Below are 13,633 nucleotides of genomic sequence, written 5' to 3' on the forward strand. Positions count from 1 at the left end.
TGTTGTCTATTATGCTCACACTCTGAGGAAGGACAAATAGAAAGTTGCCTGCCTCTTCTTATTATCATGGTCAAAGATATTATAATTCGACCAGAAAATGTGGATTGTGACAGAGGTATCCTCAAGAAAGGCTGGCAAAAAGTAGAATTCCACTTAATATCCTCCATCAATCAGGTTTTTTTTCAAGGTTAGTGCTGGAAAAATACTCTCTGTATAATACATATGATAATTTAAATATTTATTTCTAATACAAATGAATACTTATTCTCTAAAAAGGCAGACACTGAAAACTCCCAAGAACTCTGATATGGGATATAGCAACATGGAAGACTGTCCAAGTTCTTACAGCCATAATAAAACTTAGCATACTAAATACTTGACATTTTTAGGAGTCTCATTTATGGGTAGAACTTGGAACTAGTGATGTTACAGAACTCTGACAATGGTGTCTGGTTTACTCCCAGCCTAGTGCAAAATAATTTTTAACTTAATAAATTTTGATATTTTTTAAGGCCTTAGGATGGGATAGGGGGACTTTATCAGTGCACTATACTTTTTGAAAGAGGTATTTCTAACAAGCTGTATGCATTACAGGAGTTTACTATTTACCAAGAGTCAGCTTTACACATGTGTTGGAAAAAAAATTCTCAAAATTAGGATGCTTGAAGTCCTGAAACAGCATATTACGACTTCTCTATTAAGTGACTCTAAGTTGGCTTAAATATAATTAAATACACAGATGGTTTCATATTTACACAACAAGCAAAAAGTCATGACTAGATGAAGTCACTGCATCACACACTACATTTTTAAATGATGTTAGGAATTCAGAATAAATTAAATTTTTCTAGCTCGGCTGGACAGAATGTGGAGTTACAAACCCACAGTTATAGATGTAATTCTTTTCCAGACAAATACATTCTGAACAGTAACAAACAACCAGAAAACTCAGAACTGGTCATGTAATCATAGTCTGTGATTTTGGAAGCCCTAGTTCCGTTCATGAAGGACATGGATGAAAAACTGTGGATTCCATACACTAACAAAACATAAATCAAAGCCTAGAATTTTTTTTTAATCATTATCATAGTCAAAACAACATTACTTAAAGTTAAATAAGACACAATGGCAGCAAGAGAACCTGGCTGTTTTTTGCTTACCACCAGTCATCTCGTCCCCTCCTGCCAATGGCTTTTACAACGCTCTACAGCTATTACCACAATAATCACTTCCCATCATTCTATACTGATATCTTTCCTCCCAGTAGATGGAGTCAAACGAAAACTATTTACAGTAAGAAACAGAGGCAACATATTCAGAGAAAGCTCAGAGGAAGATCAACAGCATACAGGGAATTAAAAAGTCCCCAATACTAAAGGTATAAAATAAGTTTCCTTCTTTCTTATATATTATTTCCACATTAAAGTACCATGATGGGGAATTCCCTGGCAGTCCAGTGGTTAGGACTCTGCGTTTTCACTGCTGAGGGCTCAGGTTCGATCCCTGGTCAGGGAACTAAGATCCCACAAGCCGTTCGGCCTGGCCGAAAATTTAAAAATTAATTAATTAAAAAATACAGTAACGTGATGGCATCATAAGCAGTTAATACTTTCTATCGTCAGAGTTATAAAATTTGAGATGAGACCATAACCTCCAGTCAGTACAAATCCTATTACCTTGATTTTGTAAAGTGTCCATTAACGTCTGAGTGATGTTTTTAAGGCAGGAAAATGGTAAACGTATGCTTGCCAAAATGCTTTCCAATGCCTAGAAGAAAGATATGGAGCAATTCTCATAATTAGAAGGCAATGATTTTGTTCTTTAAATTTTACATTTATGCCTATACTTTCACTACCCCAAGCTTCAAAGGGAAGCTCCATTTTTAAGATGTTTTATTATACTTACCTGAGGGTTAAAGTTGCATCATAAGTATTATGTAATCAATTTCATGTCATGTCAAACATGGTACAATGACAGAAAGTCCAGACTGAGAATGAAACAACTTAGAAGGCTACTGATGTTCAACAGAATGGCCAAGACAAAACAGAAACAGAGATAAAGGTATTCACCAATAAGAGTCTGAATAAGTCTATACTCTATAGGTATAAATGAAAAGCAGACACTGTCATTGTCATGTCAATAATAAAAGCAGACAATAACTTAATTACTGCTATATTACTGCACTTGAGCATGGCTGGCTGAATCCACAGGCCATGCTAGATATGTATGTGTGTGTATATATATATATATATATACACACACACACACACACACTCCCCACCTACCCGCTTCCTACCCACTAGTAGATATTTAAGAGTGGTTATCATCAGTTCCAAAATCCCTCTTCATGCCTAAAGAAGCAACAATCAGAATCACAAATGGGTCAGACAGAGCACCTGAAGTTCCTACTTATCTGTTCATATCAGCACATTAAATTGGATTTTGACTGATGAGATTAAGTAGTCTAAAAGGTAGGCTAAGAATGTGGCATGAGACAAATATCAGACTGTAACACAACAACTCTGTGTAGTCTGTGGAGGAGAAATGGGCGTAGAGGGCGGCTCAAGAGGTTGGTCCGGCCTATGATGAGGCAACTGGGTGAAGGATATAAAGAAAGTGACCAAAGAGGCAAATACCCTGGAAAATGTAATCTGCCTCTGTTCTGTCTACTATCACACAAGCTAGCAGCTGGCTCACTGTCCTATTATTCAGTCTTCCAAAGTCTAAACTGGTTTCTTTTCCCCCTTAACTGTTGTAAAACAATACACAACTTTCACTGTTAGGTTGTCTAGTATTTTTAATAAAATTCATAGCTTCATACAAAATTCAGTAGTAGAGTAAAACAAAAAAAATCAAGAAGACAGTGTGCACTAGGCTGAAGTTTCCCAATTTCGCTGTTCCACGATGTAAGATAAGAAAGATGGTATCAAAACGAGAACTGTGTGGGTTATGAGCTTCCTTTCCACGACCGATGCCCTAAACTGCCTCTCCACATGCCCACCTTCTCACAAGAGTCCCTTTAATAACGGAGGCTGCCCTGAGGAAGATGAGAGCCCATGAGTGCTGTCAGTGGAATGGAAAACTCAATTAAAAGTCAGAGACTTGCCTGTTGTACAATAAGACGATAAACAGCGTTTTTAAAAAATGACTGCCGAAGTGAGAGAGTGGCATGGACATATATACACTACCAAATGTAAAATAGATAGCTAGTGGGAAGCAGCCACATAGCACAGGGAGATCAGCTCGGTGCTTTGTGACCACCTAGAGGGGTGGGATAGGGAGAGTGGGAGGGAGACGCAAGAGGGAGGAGCTATGGGGATATATGTATATGTATAGCTGATTCACTTTGTTATAAAGCAGAAACTAACACACCATTGTAAAGCAATTATACTCCAATAAAGATGTTAAAAAAAAAAGACTGTCACAGTAGAATAAGAGGGATAGAAAGAAATTAGTATTCACTAACATCCCACTACTTTAGATGCTGTGCATTATGAAAATGACGTATTTGGTAAGGTCCCTGTTTGAAGGAGCTTAAAAGAGGTAAAGAGGAAAAAGTTGGGGAGCTTGACTAATATACACGAAATAATTAGAAAACAAGCATAGTCGGCCCTCTGTATCCATGGGTTCCTCATTTGCAGATTCAACCAACCATGGATTGAAAATATTTGGAAAGAAAAAATTCCACAAAGCTCCAAAAAGCAAAACTTGAATTTGCCACACACTTGCAACTATTTACATTGCACTTACATTGTATTTACAACTGTTTACATAGCACTTACATTGTGTTAGGTATTACAAGTAATCTAGAGAGGATTTAAAGTATACAAGAGAATGTGCCTAGGTTATATGCAAATATTACACCATTGTATATAAGGGACTTGAGCATCCTGAGATTTAGGTATCACAGGGGGTCCTGAAATCAATGCCCCCGAGGATACTGAGGGACGATTATAGTCATTAGCTCTCTGGTTCTGATCAAAAGTAGAGCTCAGAGGCATCCATGAGGATTGATGTGTCAGGTAAGAATTTATAGTTAGAACCTGAGCAGCATTATGAGGGACTTGGATAGGAGGAGAGTGGGAGTAATATAATGAGTTACCGTATTATAAGCAGGAGCCTGGAAAAGGTAACCAGTCTGACTATATCATGAGAGGCGGAGGCTGTGGAGCTACAAGGCCTCTTCCACAGTATAAATGCGAATGTCAATTAGTACTTTGAGAAGCAATTTATCATCAACTAGCACAGCCAAAGCTCATACCTAGCAATTCCACTCTTACACATGTGCACCAGCAAAAATGTACAAGGATAAGCACACTATCATTGTTGTTAATAGCAAAAAACTAGGAACAAGCTAAATGTCCACTGACAGGAGAGTGAACAAATAAATGGCAGTCACAGAGTGGAATTCAGATAGCACAGTACATGAGTCAACTGCAGCTGCAGGCAGCAACATGGATGAGTCCCAGAAACACAATGCTGAAGGAATGAAGTAAGTCACAGAGGAAGACAGAGCGTGACCCCATTCATATAAAGTTCCAAAAAAGCAGAAAATGCATCAATATGTTTTAAAGGAGCCATACAGAAATGCTGTATCTGTAAAGAAAAGCAAAAGAGAAAGGAACACAAAATTCTGAAGACTGGTTACCTTAGGGACGGGAGAAGGGGATGGGATGGAGGAGGGATGTGCAGGGCTCTTCAGACTTCCTGGTAACATTCTGTTTCCTAAGGTGGGTGGTCACACACGTCGTTGTCTTATTATTATTTAATTTGAATATACGTTATGTATGGGTTTGTTTATGTGTATAAAACGCATGTGCTTCCGCGTATGGTAATATTACTTAATTAAAAAAAGAAGAGAGGAAAAAAAGAAACAATAGAAGCTTCCACATGGGAATATAAAAAAGAATGAACAGGAATGAAAACACAAAGGAAGATTTTAGCCTGTCATGTTTGGAGGGAAATAGGAAGAAAAAGATTTTGTTAAGAAGGATATGTACTAGCTACTCAGCAAGAAAGTTCATTTATTATATACACTTACTTGTTTTTTGGTTGCAGGGTACTTAATATCGAGAATTAATTCCTTTATTTCTGTTTCAATCAAATCTAGAAAGAAAATTAACCAAAGTAAGATTTTCACTTTTATGACAGTTAAACTTTATTCTGAAAGAAAAAATCATGTATTTGCAATATCAGTCAGTCTAAAGGATTTCTGGGTTCTCGCGGAAATCATTGTTTTATTGTTACCAATTTTAATACGCCCTCGATGGCACATTTCATCCTCCAGAGTAATTCCAGTAAAAACTACACATGATTACTTGTACCTCACCTCATTCCAAAAAAGGAGCTGAAATAGCTCATAAATGCACTGAAGGGTTTTGATTGTTCCATTTAGAATATTCTACTAATTTTAAAAAAATGACATAACAGTTTGCTTCATTTTTATTGAAGGACACCTACCAAGATTGGGAGATTTTGCTTTCAGTAAGGCTCCCAGTTTCTTCACTAAGTGCATGTCCTTGGCTCGTTCACTCTTCTTATCACTAAAACAATAAATACAACAAATTCTTACAGAATGTGAAACTGTTTTCCTTCTAACTTTGACACGCTCCAGATTTCTTTTTCCTTGCTATTCTTCCTATTTAACTTTAAAGGTTATCAGTCTAATCCGAAAAGAGAACAAAATGATAACTATGAAACAAAGTAAAACAAGTAGCAAATAAAGGACCAGGAAAAGTTAGCAGAGGGACACGAGTAAGCTGGCACGTGATACAACTTACCTCAATGCTAAATGGAAAGGGACATTTACTGTTTTCACACTTCCAGACACTGGATCAACCAGACAGATCTGGTAAGTCTGCGGCTGCCAATTCTGACTGGTAACGTTATTTAAGCCCATTATTTTATAGCCAGGATACAGAAGCCTGAGGAAATCACATACCAACATGGTAAAAATCGTAGAGAAAGGAAAAATGTTACAAGGTGCTATTATGACAGCTTGGAACCCCTACATTATTATCAATTCAGAAGCATTCGTAAGGCAAATAAATACTGAGACCAAAAACATAAGTAAAGCAGGACCCAACTAGCAGGGTTCTTACACCTTGTTAAAATGTGCTAGAAAATTAAATGAACACAATCAGGCCTAAGCTGCAGTGGTAAACAAAGCATTCACCTCACTCAACATCATCACCAGGGGAACCGGAAAGAATCTTTCCTTTCGAGCCTCCACAGCGTAAGTAAGGGCTGGGGACAAATGACAGCACCAAAGCTGACTTTAATTCAGTAGCATATCACGGCCTCTTCAATCAGATTCCTTTGCTCTTAAATACTTAATCCTTAATTATATACCAGGCACTCGCAGGAAAAAAACATAATAAAGGACATTTCAATTCTCAAACAACTTGTAATCTAATAAGTAGCTTTAATAAAAGCTTTACTCTAACAAAAGCATTCCTTTCTGTAACCAGGAAAAGGCCCGGCGTTTGCAGCTTACCTGCAGTGCTTTCCCACGTTGAAAGCGCCTACTCTAGGGCCCTGCTGTGTGCTCCACACTTCTAAAATGCCCCTCCGCGGTGCATAGATCACAAGGAACTGAGCTACTCGACTTGGACCCTGAGGACTTCCAAAGGGGGAAAAGTCCACCTTTTCTGGCACTCTTTCGTGGAGGTCCTCTACAATTTGGATCCAACCAGTCTGTGCACCTCGATACCCTTGGAGACAGAGGAAAGGAAAGCTACTTAGTTATGTCATCTAGGTTTAGCAGTAGCCTCCTGAAGCACTCTGGGATGTTTCTGGCGGCGAGGCGGGGAGCCTTAAGAAAAGCTGTAAAAGTACATTATCGGGGGCTTCCCTGGTGGCGCAGTGGTTGAGTCCGCCTGCCGATGCAGGGGACACGGGTTTGTGCCCCGGTCCCGGAAGATCCCACATGCCACGGAGCGGCTGGGCCCGTGAGCCATGGCCGCTGAGCCAGCGCGTCCGGAGCCTGTGCTCCGCAACGGGAGAGGCCACAACAGTGAGAGGCCCGCGTATCGCAAAAAAATTAAAAAAATAAAAATAAAAAAATTTAAAAAAAAGTACATTATCGGGTGGGACGGAGGGAGACGCAAGAGGGAAGAGATATGGGGACATATGTATATGTATAACTTATTCACTTTGTTATAAAGCAGAAACTAACACACTATTTTGAAGCAATTATACTCCAATAAAGATGTTAAAAAAAAAGTACATTATCTTTTTATTATGAAATACATTAAACAGAAGATAACAATTATGATAATATTAAATCACCAAGTCTTATTAAAACTTCAGATTTTGCTATATTTGCTTCTGATCACTTTTATTTCTTTAAGAAAAAAACAGTTATCCCGGAGGCTTCGTGAGCACCCTTCCCTCATCTCATTCCCCTCCCTCCCTCTTTTTAAAAAAATCTGGGGAGGTTATCAGGTTCAGACTTAAAAATACAATTAAAATATAAGAAAAAGATCAAATTGGTTCCCTGCTATTCAAGTCCCTTGGTGATGTGCAGACAGAGGGAAAACACGGACTGCAGAGAGATGGGAAACAGCTCCGGCTTGTGAGAAGAAAGATGCAGCTGACACGTCTTCCACTTGAGGGCGGCCCCTCTCACAGGCAACTGATCCCTCTCTTTCCAGTACACGGAGGAAAACGACAGACTGCACCAGCTGCAGAAGGACAGGCAACAATGGCAGCGATAAGATCGCCATAGGGGATTTGGACCAGCTGGTATATATTCTGGAAAAGTCTTGCTGAGAACATACCCTTGATGTTGTTTCAGAAGACAAACACCATTTCAGGGAGAAATGAGGTATCTGCAGCATTAAAACCTATTTCTAAAGACACTTAAACATGTGGCAGGTAAACACTGCAGGAATTCTCTGGCAAGAAGGTTAATAGTGGCCTCAGTCTGGTCCACAGTAATTTAATGCCCTCAAATCCATTATTCCTCACAATGCTAAAAACCGACCAGATTGCACCAAAATTGTGATTTCTAACCAGTAGTCTGAGCTGACATGTTGCTATTCCAGATAACTTCAAACAATGCATTCTTCCCTCCTCCTTGGTCAAGGAGATTTTATTTTACTCAGGTTGACAATGTGCCTAGATATTTTCAAGTCTCCCTTATAGTTAAGTTTGTCCACGTGACTAAGTCCTGGCTAATGTATTGTAGAAAAAGCTCGGCAAGACTTCAGAAAATCTTCAAAGTGGACTAAATTGTCAGTCTTCCTTTCCCCTTCTTCCTTCCTGGGATGCAGATTAAAAGGCTACACCTTCAGCAGCCATTTGAACCATGAGGTAACTTCGCATGGGGAAGCTACATGGAAGGAGACTGAGTTCCTGAGGACATCACAGTGACACCATATCAACCCTGTACTTGGCTCTATTGTTTGCCACTAAATGCAACTTCTAACAGACAAAGTTACTGAGACACTTAAGTGAACTGACCCAAGCACGTAGATATGGAAGTCAAATGAGAAAAAAATGAATTTTGCTAGGTTTTGCCATCTTAAATCTGAAACACTTGCCTTGGCATTCGAGGGGGCAAGAAACTGAATTCAGGAATTGACAATGACAGTGAAAACTGAAAAGAGGTATGTAAGGAAGAGGTTAAAAGTGCCTGAGTTGGTCAAACTTAAAGGATATATCAGTTAGACTACTGGATCAAGTGTTGCTGATCTGAGTTTATGGTTTAAACAAACAAACAAACAAAAAGCATAAACGTAAAGAATTAAACACTGTTATCAACCAGAAGCTGAAGAAGGATAACACTGTCCAACTGCTGGGGTAGAAAGCAAATTAACTTTTTTTCCTGGATTTTTGTAAGGAAGTACCTTTCCACATGCGTATTGCAATTCCTCTAGCTACGTCCAACAAAATAATTCTGCCAAAATCATCTGTTACTGCTGCCAGCGTGTTACATGGAGACAGACATATACTTTCACCATGGCGTCTAGAATCTGGAAGTCCAAACCTGATATTTGAAAGAAAACAGAAAGCTCAAATCAAAGTGCAATCTAGAAATACATAAAAGAATAATGAAATGCATTAACAAAATAGGCTGAATCTGTTTTTATATAAAGAAGTATGAACTTTCTATGGATTAATACCTAATTTATTAACTGATTACACCACATTTTGCAATACAAAACGCATAAGGAAATTTCTTCTATTACAAAATAAAAACACCTAGGTTTTATTTCAGAGATTTTCTATATAGATATCCACAACCTATTTTCAGAGAGTCTCAAGTACAACTAGATTTCCTTGATTAAGTGATACATCATAGGAAACAATCCCCTCACAACCAACTAAATTTTAGAATACTCTGCTCCTACACAGGCATCTGTGTAGTTCTGATTTCTGATCTATTCTCTTTTTTTTTTTTCTAGATATCATATCTTGCTGATACCAATGCAGGTACAAGAACGTTCCTTCTTCTAAATAGTTATCTGTAAACTGCTCTTGGTCTATTATTAATCTTATTAGAACTGTGAGTAAAATAAAAGTAAAGAGGTACTGAGAAAGGACCAGAAGAGCTCATTTTGAAAAAAGTCCCTGCGACAAAGTACTCAAACTTTGTTACATCTCTTTGGATGCATAAGGGCCATTTGGCTTATTTCTTGATTCTTGGGTGATCTTAGAAAATGTGATGTGTTATAACATACTTTGAGATGGAAAAAACCCTGGAAGATTATCTTTAATCAATTTTAATAACAGATAATTAGTTATATCTCTTTAGTTGAAGAACATCTAAAAAAGGAGGGGAGGTTTCTAGTTCCCTTTCTGTTGGGTAATAAAAAATGATTTAAAAACAGAATCAGGCAAAAATCATACTGACTCCCCGCAAAACCTGACGAATCCACTCAATATCCTACAGCACTGCTGAAGCAAGCAAGGAAGCAAAGCCGGCATGTTGAAGATGCTTGGATGCACGGGACCCCCCCTTTTTATTTATTTATTTTTTAAAGAAATCACTAAGTCCTTTTTGAGTTTCTACACCTTAATGACAAACTAAACTTTTTACAGAAAGAAATCCAACAGCTATCAAAAAACCAATTTTCCTGCAACTTACGCTAAGTGTACAGGTGTTTGTAGAAGAGCACACTCAACACATACATACTGAGCCCCCACTACATGACAGGGAGACAGCTGTGATAAAACAGGCAAGATATCTTAGTCCTCGTGGACTTTACATTCTGGTGGAAAAAACTAGTCCCACGTTGGGCTTCCCAGGTGGCGCAGTGGTTAAGAATCTGCCTGCCAATGCAGGGGACACGGGTTCGAGCCCCGGTCCAGGAAGATCCCACATGCCGCAGAGCAACTAGGCCTGTGCACCACAACTACTGAGCCTGTGCTCTAGAGCCTGTGAGCCACAACTACTGAGCCCACGTGCCACCACTACTGAAGCCCGTGCACCCAGAGCCCGTGCTCCGCAACAAGAGAAGTCACTGCAACGAGAAGCCCGTGCACCAGGACAAAGAGTAGCCCCGGCTCACCGCAACTAGAGAAAGCCCGCGCACAGCAACAAAGACCCAATGCAGCCAAAAATAAATAAATAAGATAAATAAATAAATAAATAAATAAATAAATAAATATATATATATATATATATATATATATAAATTAGTCCCACATTAATGACTTTTAGAAGCTCCAAAGACTCAGGAAATCAACAAATCAGCTAAGCACACAGAAAGACCATTAATTCAAGAGCGCATTCCTAAGAATACTAAAATGTGAGAAGAGCACGACAGACTTGCCTTACAGCTAATGGGGTAGCTGGTTCAACCTTGGGTTTTTGCTTCTGCACAGCTTCTTCTTCATGCTTGCTTTTCCAACCAAGCCAACCACTGGAAAGAAAGCAAATTCAGACTAAAACCAGGGCTTCCAGAGTTTTAAACTGCAGACTATCAAAATATGTTAAAACCTAGTGAGATGCAAATTAGATCATTTAAATTGTGATGTAATTACCTGGCAGCATTAAATAAAGCAGAAGTGAGTTTACTTGCCACTGCTAGTGCAACGTGAGATAATAATGGTTGCGTGCTTCCCTGAAAAACAGAACATTTGAAAGAGAAAACAACAGCTGACAGATAAACAAAATATATTTTCTAAACGAGATGTACCTTAAAAAGGTAGGAGGTAGCAATATAATCAAAAGTTTTAACTCTACAGTTTAAAAGGGAATCCCCTGGTGGTCCAGTGGTTAGAACTCCGTGCTTCCACTGCAGAGGGCTCGGGTTTGATCCCTGTTCGGGGAACTAAGATATCGCAAGCCATGTGGCATGGCCAATTAAAACAAGAAAAAGAAAAGTAAAATCACTAGTAGTTTAATTATCTTTAGGATTTCCCTCTTTAAATTGTAATTAATGAAAAAAAATTAAACTAGAACAGTAAAATGGCATTTTTCTACCAGGGCTATTGATTTCTTATCCATATACAACCGGCCCTTTTCCCTCTTATTTTTTTTCCCATTTTTTAACCAGTTTTTATTTAGAAATGTTTCATATTATACAAAAAAATTTTTAAGTATAGTTGATTTACAATGTTGTGTTAGTTTCAGGTGTATAGCAAAGTGATTCAGCTATATATATATATATATATGTTTTTCTTTTGCAGATTCTTTTCCATTATACATTATTATAAGATATTGAATATAGTGCCCTGTGCTATACAGTAGGACCTTGTTATTTATCTATTTTATATATAGGAGTGTGTATATATTTACCCCAAACTCCTAATTTATCCCTCCCCCTCTTTTTTTAAAAAATGTATTTATTAAAGCAAAAAGATGGTTTGAACCATTTTGAGAAGGGTGCTGTTTAAGCGAACAACAGTAGATACCAAATCTAACACCTAATTTTTCCCAATTTTAGGAAGCAATTTTCACCACTTTATCAACTATAGTTGGCGGCTTGCTCTGTCTTTACAATTCCTCATTTACTCAAATCCCTGGTGGGCTGACATCACTAACGACACTAAGCCTCTGATTACTGCACCAATATTTAAAGACAACTCAACTAAGAATTCGGGGCATCAGAAACAAAGAAGGCTGCTTGTATTACACTGACTTTAGTACCTTCTCAGTTAATCTAAAGAATTTAGAAGAAAGTGAGTTGAGACTAATTTTAGCTTACACTGAAACTCAGAAATGTACTGCTTAATCTTTCTAAGGCTATGTAACCATCCCAATTTGTAGATATGTTGAAAAATCAAGATCAGTGATGAAACACTTACCTCTAAAGCATAGAAGAAGCCCGTAAATGGATTGGACCCTACAGTGATATACTGAGACATAGCCGGTGGGCTGTTTTTAATTGCTGCATTATATCCACCTATATTGGAGGCAGTCTTCATTTGATCAAAAGGGGACAGAGTCATAATACCTAATGATAAAACAGCAATAACAACACATGATTTTAATGAACTGAAATGATACTGTCATTTTAGGTTATCAGATTTTTATTTCAACTCCATTCTAAGATGCTAACTGCTGAGTTTCATTTAACAGACAGAAGTCATTTTCAAAAGCTACAAGATCAATATCATAAAACATAAAGATATTAAAGTTGCCACCTATAATTACTCTAAGCTATAAAATACTACAAAATTTAAATATTAATTTTTTAAACATACAAATTCAAATGGTACGGATATATAGAGTCCACCAATATCTCTAGGTATTAGTTCACTTCTTCAAGGTAACAACTGAAACAGTTTCTTATGCTGCTTTCCAGAAATGTTGTATGCACATAAATGACAGCACACCAAATAAACCGATGTGTGCCTTGTTTTTTTTAATTTAATAAAATATCAAGGAGACATGCCTCATTCTTGGCAATCACTCAGAGTATTCCACTGTGTGGCCATGCCATAACTGATCTGACCTTCTGATGGACATTTATGTTGTTTCCCACCTTTTGTCACTACAAATAATGCTGCAACATATATCCTTGATAGATCTGTGCATATCTATATATAAGTTCATTTGTATGGCAAATCCTCATAAACAGAAGTACAGGCTCAAAGGGGATCTACCTTTCAAAAAAAATTTTATTAAGTACTGTGACGTTGCATGCTGTAGAGTGCTGCCGATGTACAAAAAGGTAGGAGAGCATCTGTACTCCCATATCCTTCCCAACACAGTGAAAATAAACCCTTTCAAACATCTACTGATACCCTGCAGTCCAGAAATCCCCAGGCTTTTACAATGCAGAGGTACTGATCATTTCCCCAAGGCTCTAAGAACAGAAGTAGACAGACTGAATATTGATGCCCACATGCTGTGTGGGGCAGCAGAGAAGCCAGCGCCATTTAAACGCACCAGGTGGCAGGGAGAGAAGTAGGGGGGCAGTGAGCTTAGAGATCTAGAAAGTAAAGATCCTGCTAGATTCCAACACATGTGGCCTTGGGCAGTGTCTTCCAACTCGGGTACTCTTGGTACATGAAGATACCCGGTTGACAGCTTCCGAACACAAACACACTGCAAAATGGAACATGAGTTATTCTAATTTTCATATGTGTGTACTGCCTCGGCTTTGAATGCAAATGGTCCAAAAAATGCATTGCTCCTGAAGAAGAATCCTGGTAAAGGAAATGCTTTTAGGGAGTT

At 38.2% G+C, this 13,633-nt stretch overlaps 1 protein-coding gene across 3 annotated transcripts in view; it reads right to left on the minus strand.

Annotated features, from left to right (window-relative positions):
• RAB3GAP2 (RAB3 GTPase activating non-catalytic protein subunit 2) overlaps nucleotides 1-13,633 on the minus strand; it is a 90,075-nt gene that overhangs the window by 27,792 nt on the left and 48,650 nt on the right. For all 3 annotated transcript variants that reach the window (XR_014297695.1, XM_082670414.1, XM_082670413.1), the window contains exons 10-18: nucleotides 12,259-12,407; nucleotides 10,993-11,072; nucleotides 10,782-10,871; nucleotides 8,853-8,992; nucleotides 6,497-6,713; nucleotides 5,781-5,924; nucleotides 5,461-5,543; nucleotides 5,042-5,106; nucleotides 1,677-1,767 (exon numbers count right to left, since the gene is read on the minus strand). Coding sequence is in view for 2 of the 3 variants with exons in the window: in XM_082670414.1 (XP_082526540.1) it covers nucleotides 1,677-1,767; nucleotides 5,042-5,106; nucleotides 5,461-5,543; nucleotides 5,781-5,924; nucleotides 6,497-6,713; nucleotides 8,853-8,992; nucleotides 10,782-10,871; nucleotides 10,993-11,072; nucleotides 12,259-12,407 (1,059 nt within the window). In the remaining variant the exon portion in view is untranslated. The remainder of the gene's footprint in view (nucleotides 1-1,676; nucleotides 1,768-5,041; nucleotides 5,107-5,460; nucleotides 5,544-5,780; nucleotides 5,925-6,496; nucleotides 6,714-8,852; nucleotides 8,993-10,781; nucleotides 10,872-10,992; nucleotides 11,073-12,258; nucleotides 12,408-13,633) is intronic.

Source organism: Grampus griseus (assembly GCF_964374135.1).
Source record: "Grampus griseus genome assembly, chromosome: 1".
NCBI classification, from domain to species: Eukaryota; Metazoa; Chordata; class Mammalia; order Artiodactyla; family Delphinidae; genus Grampus; species Grampus griseus.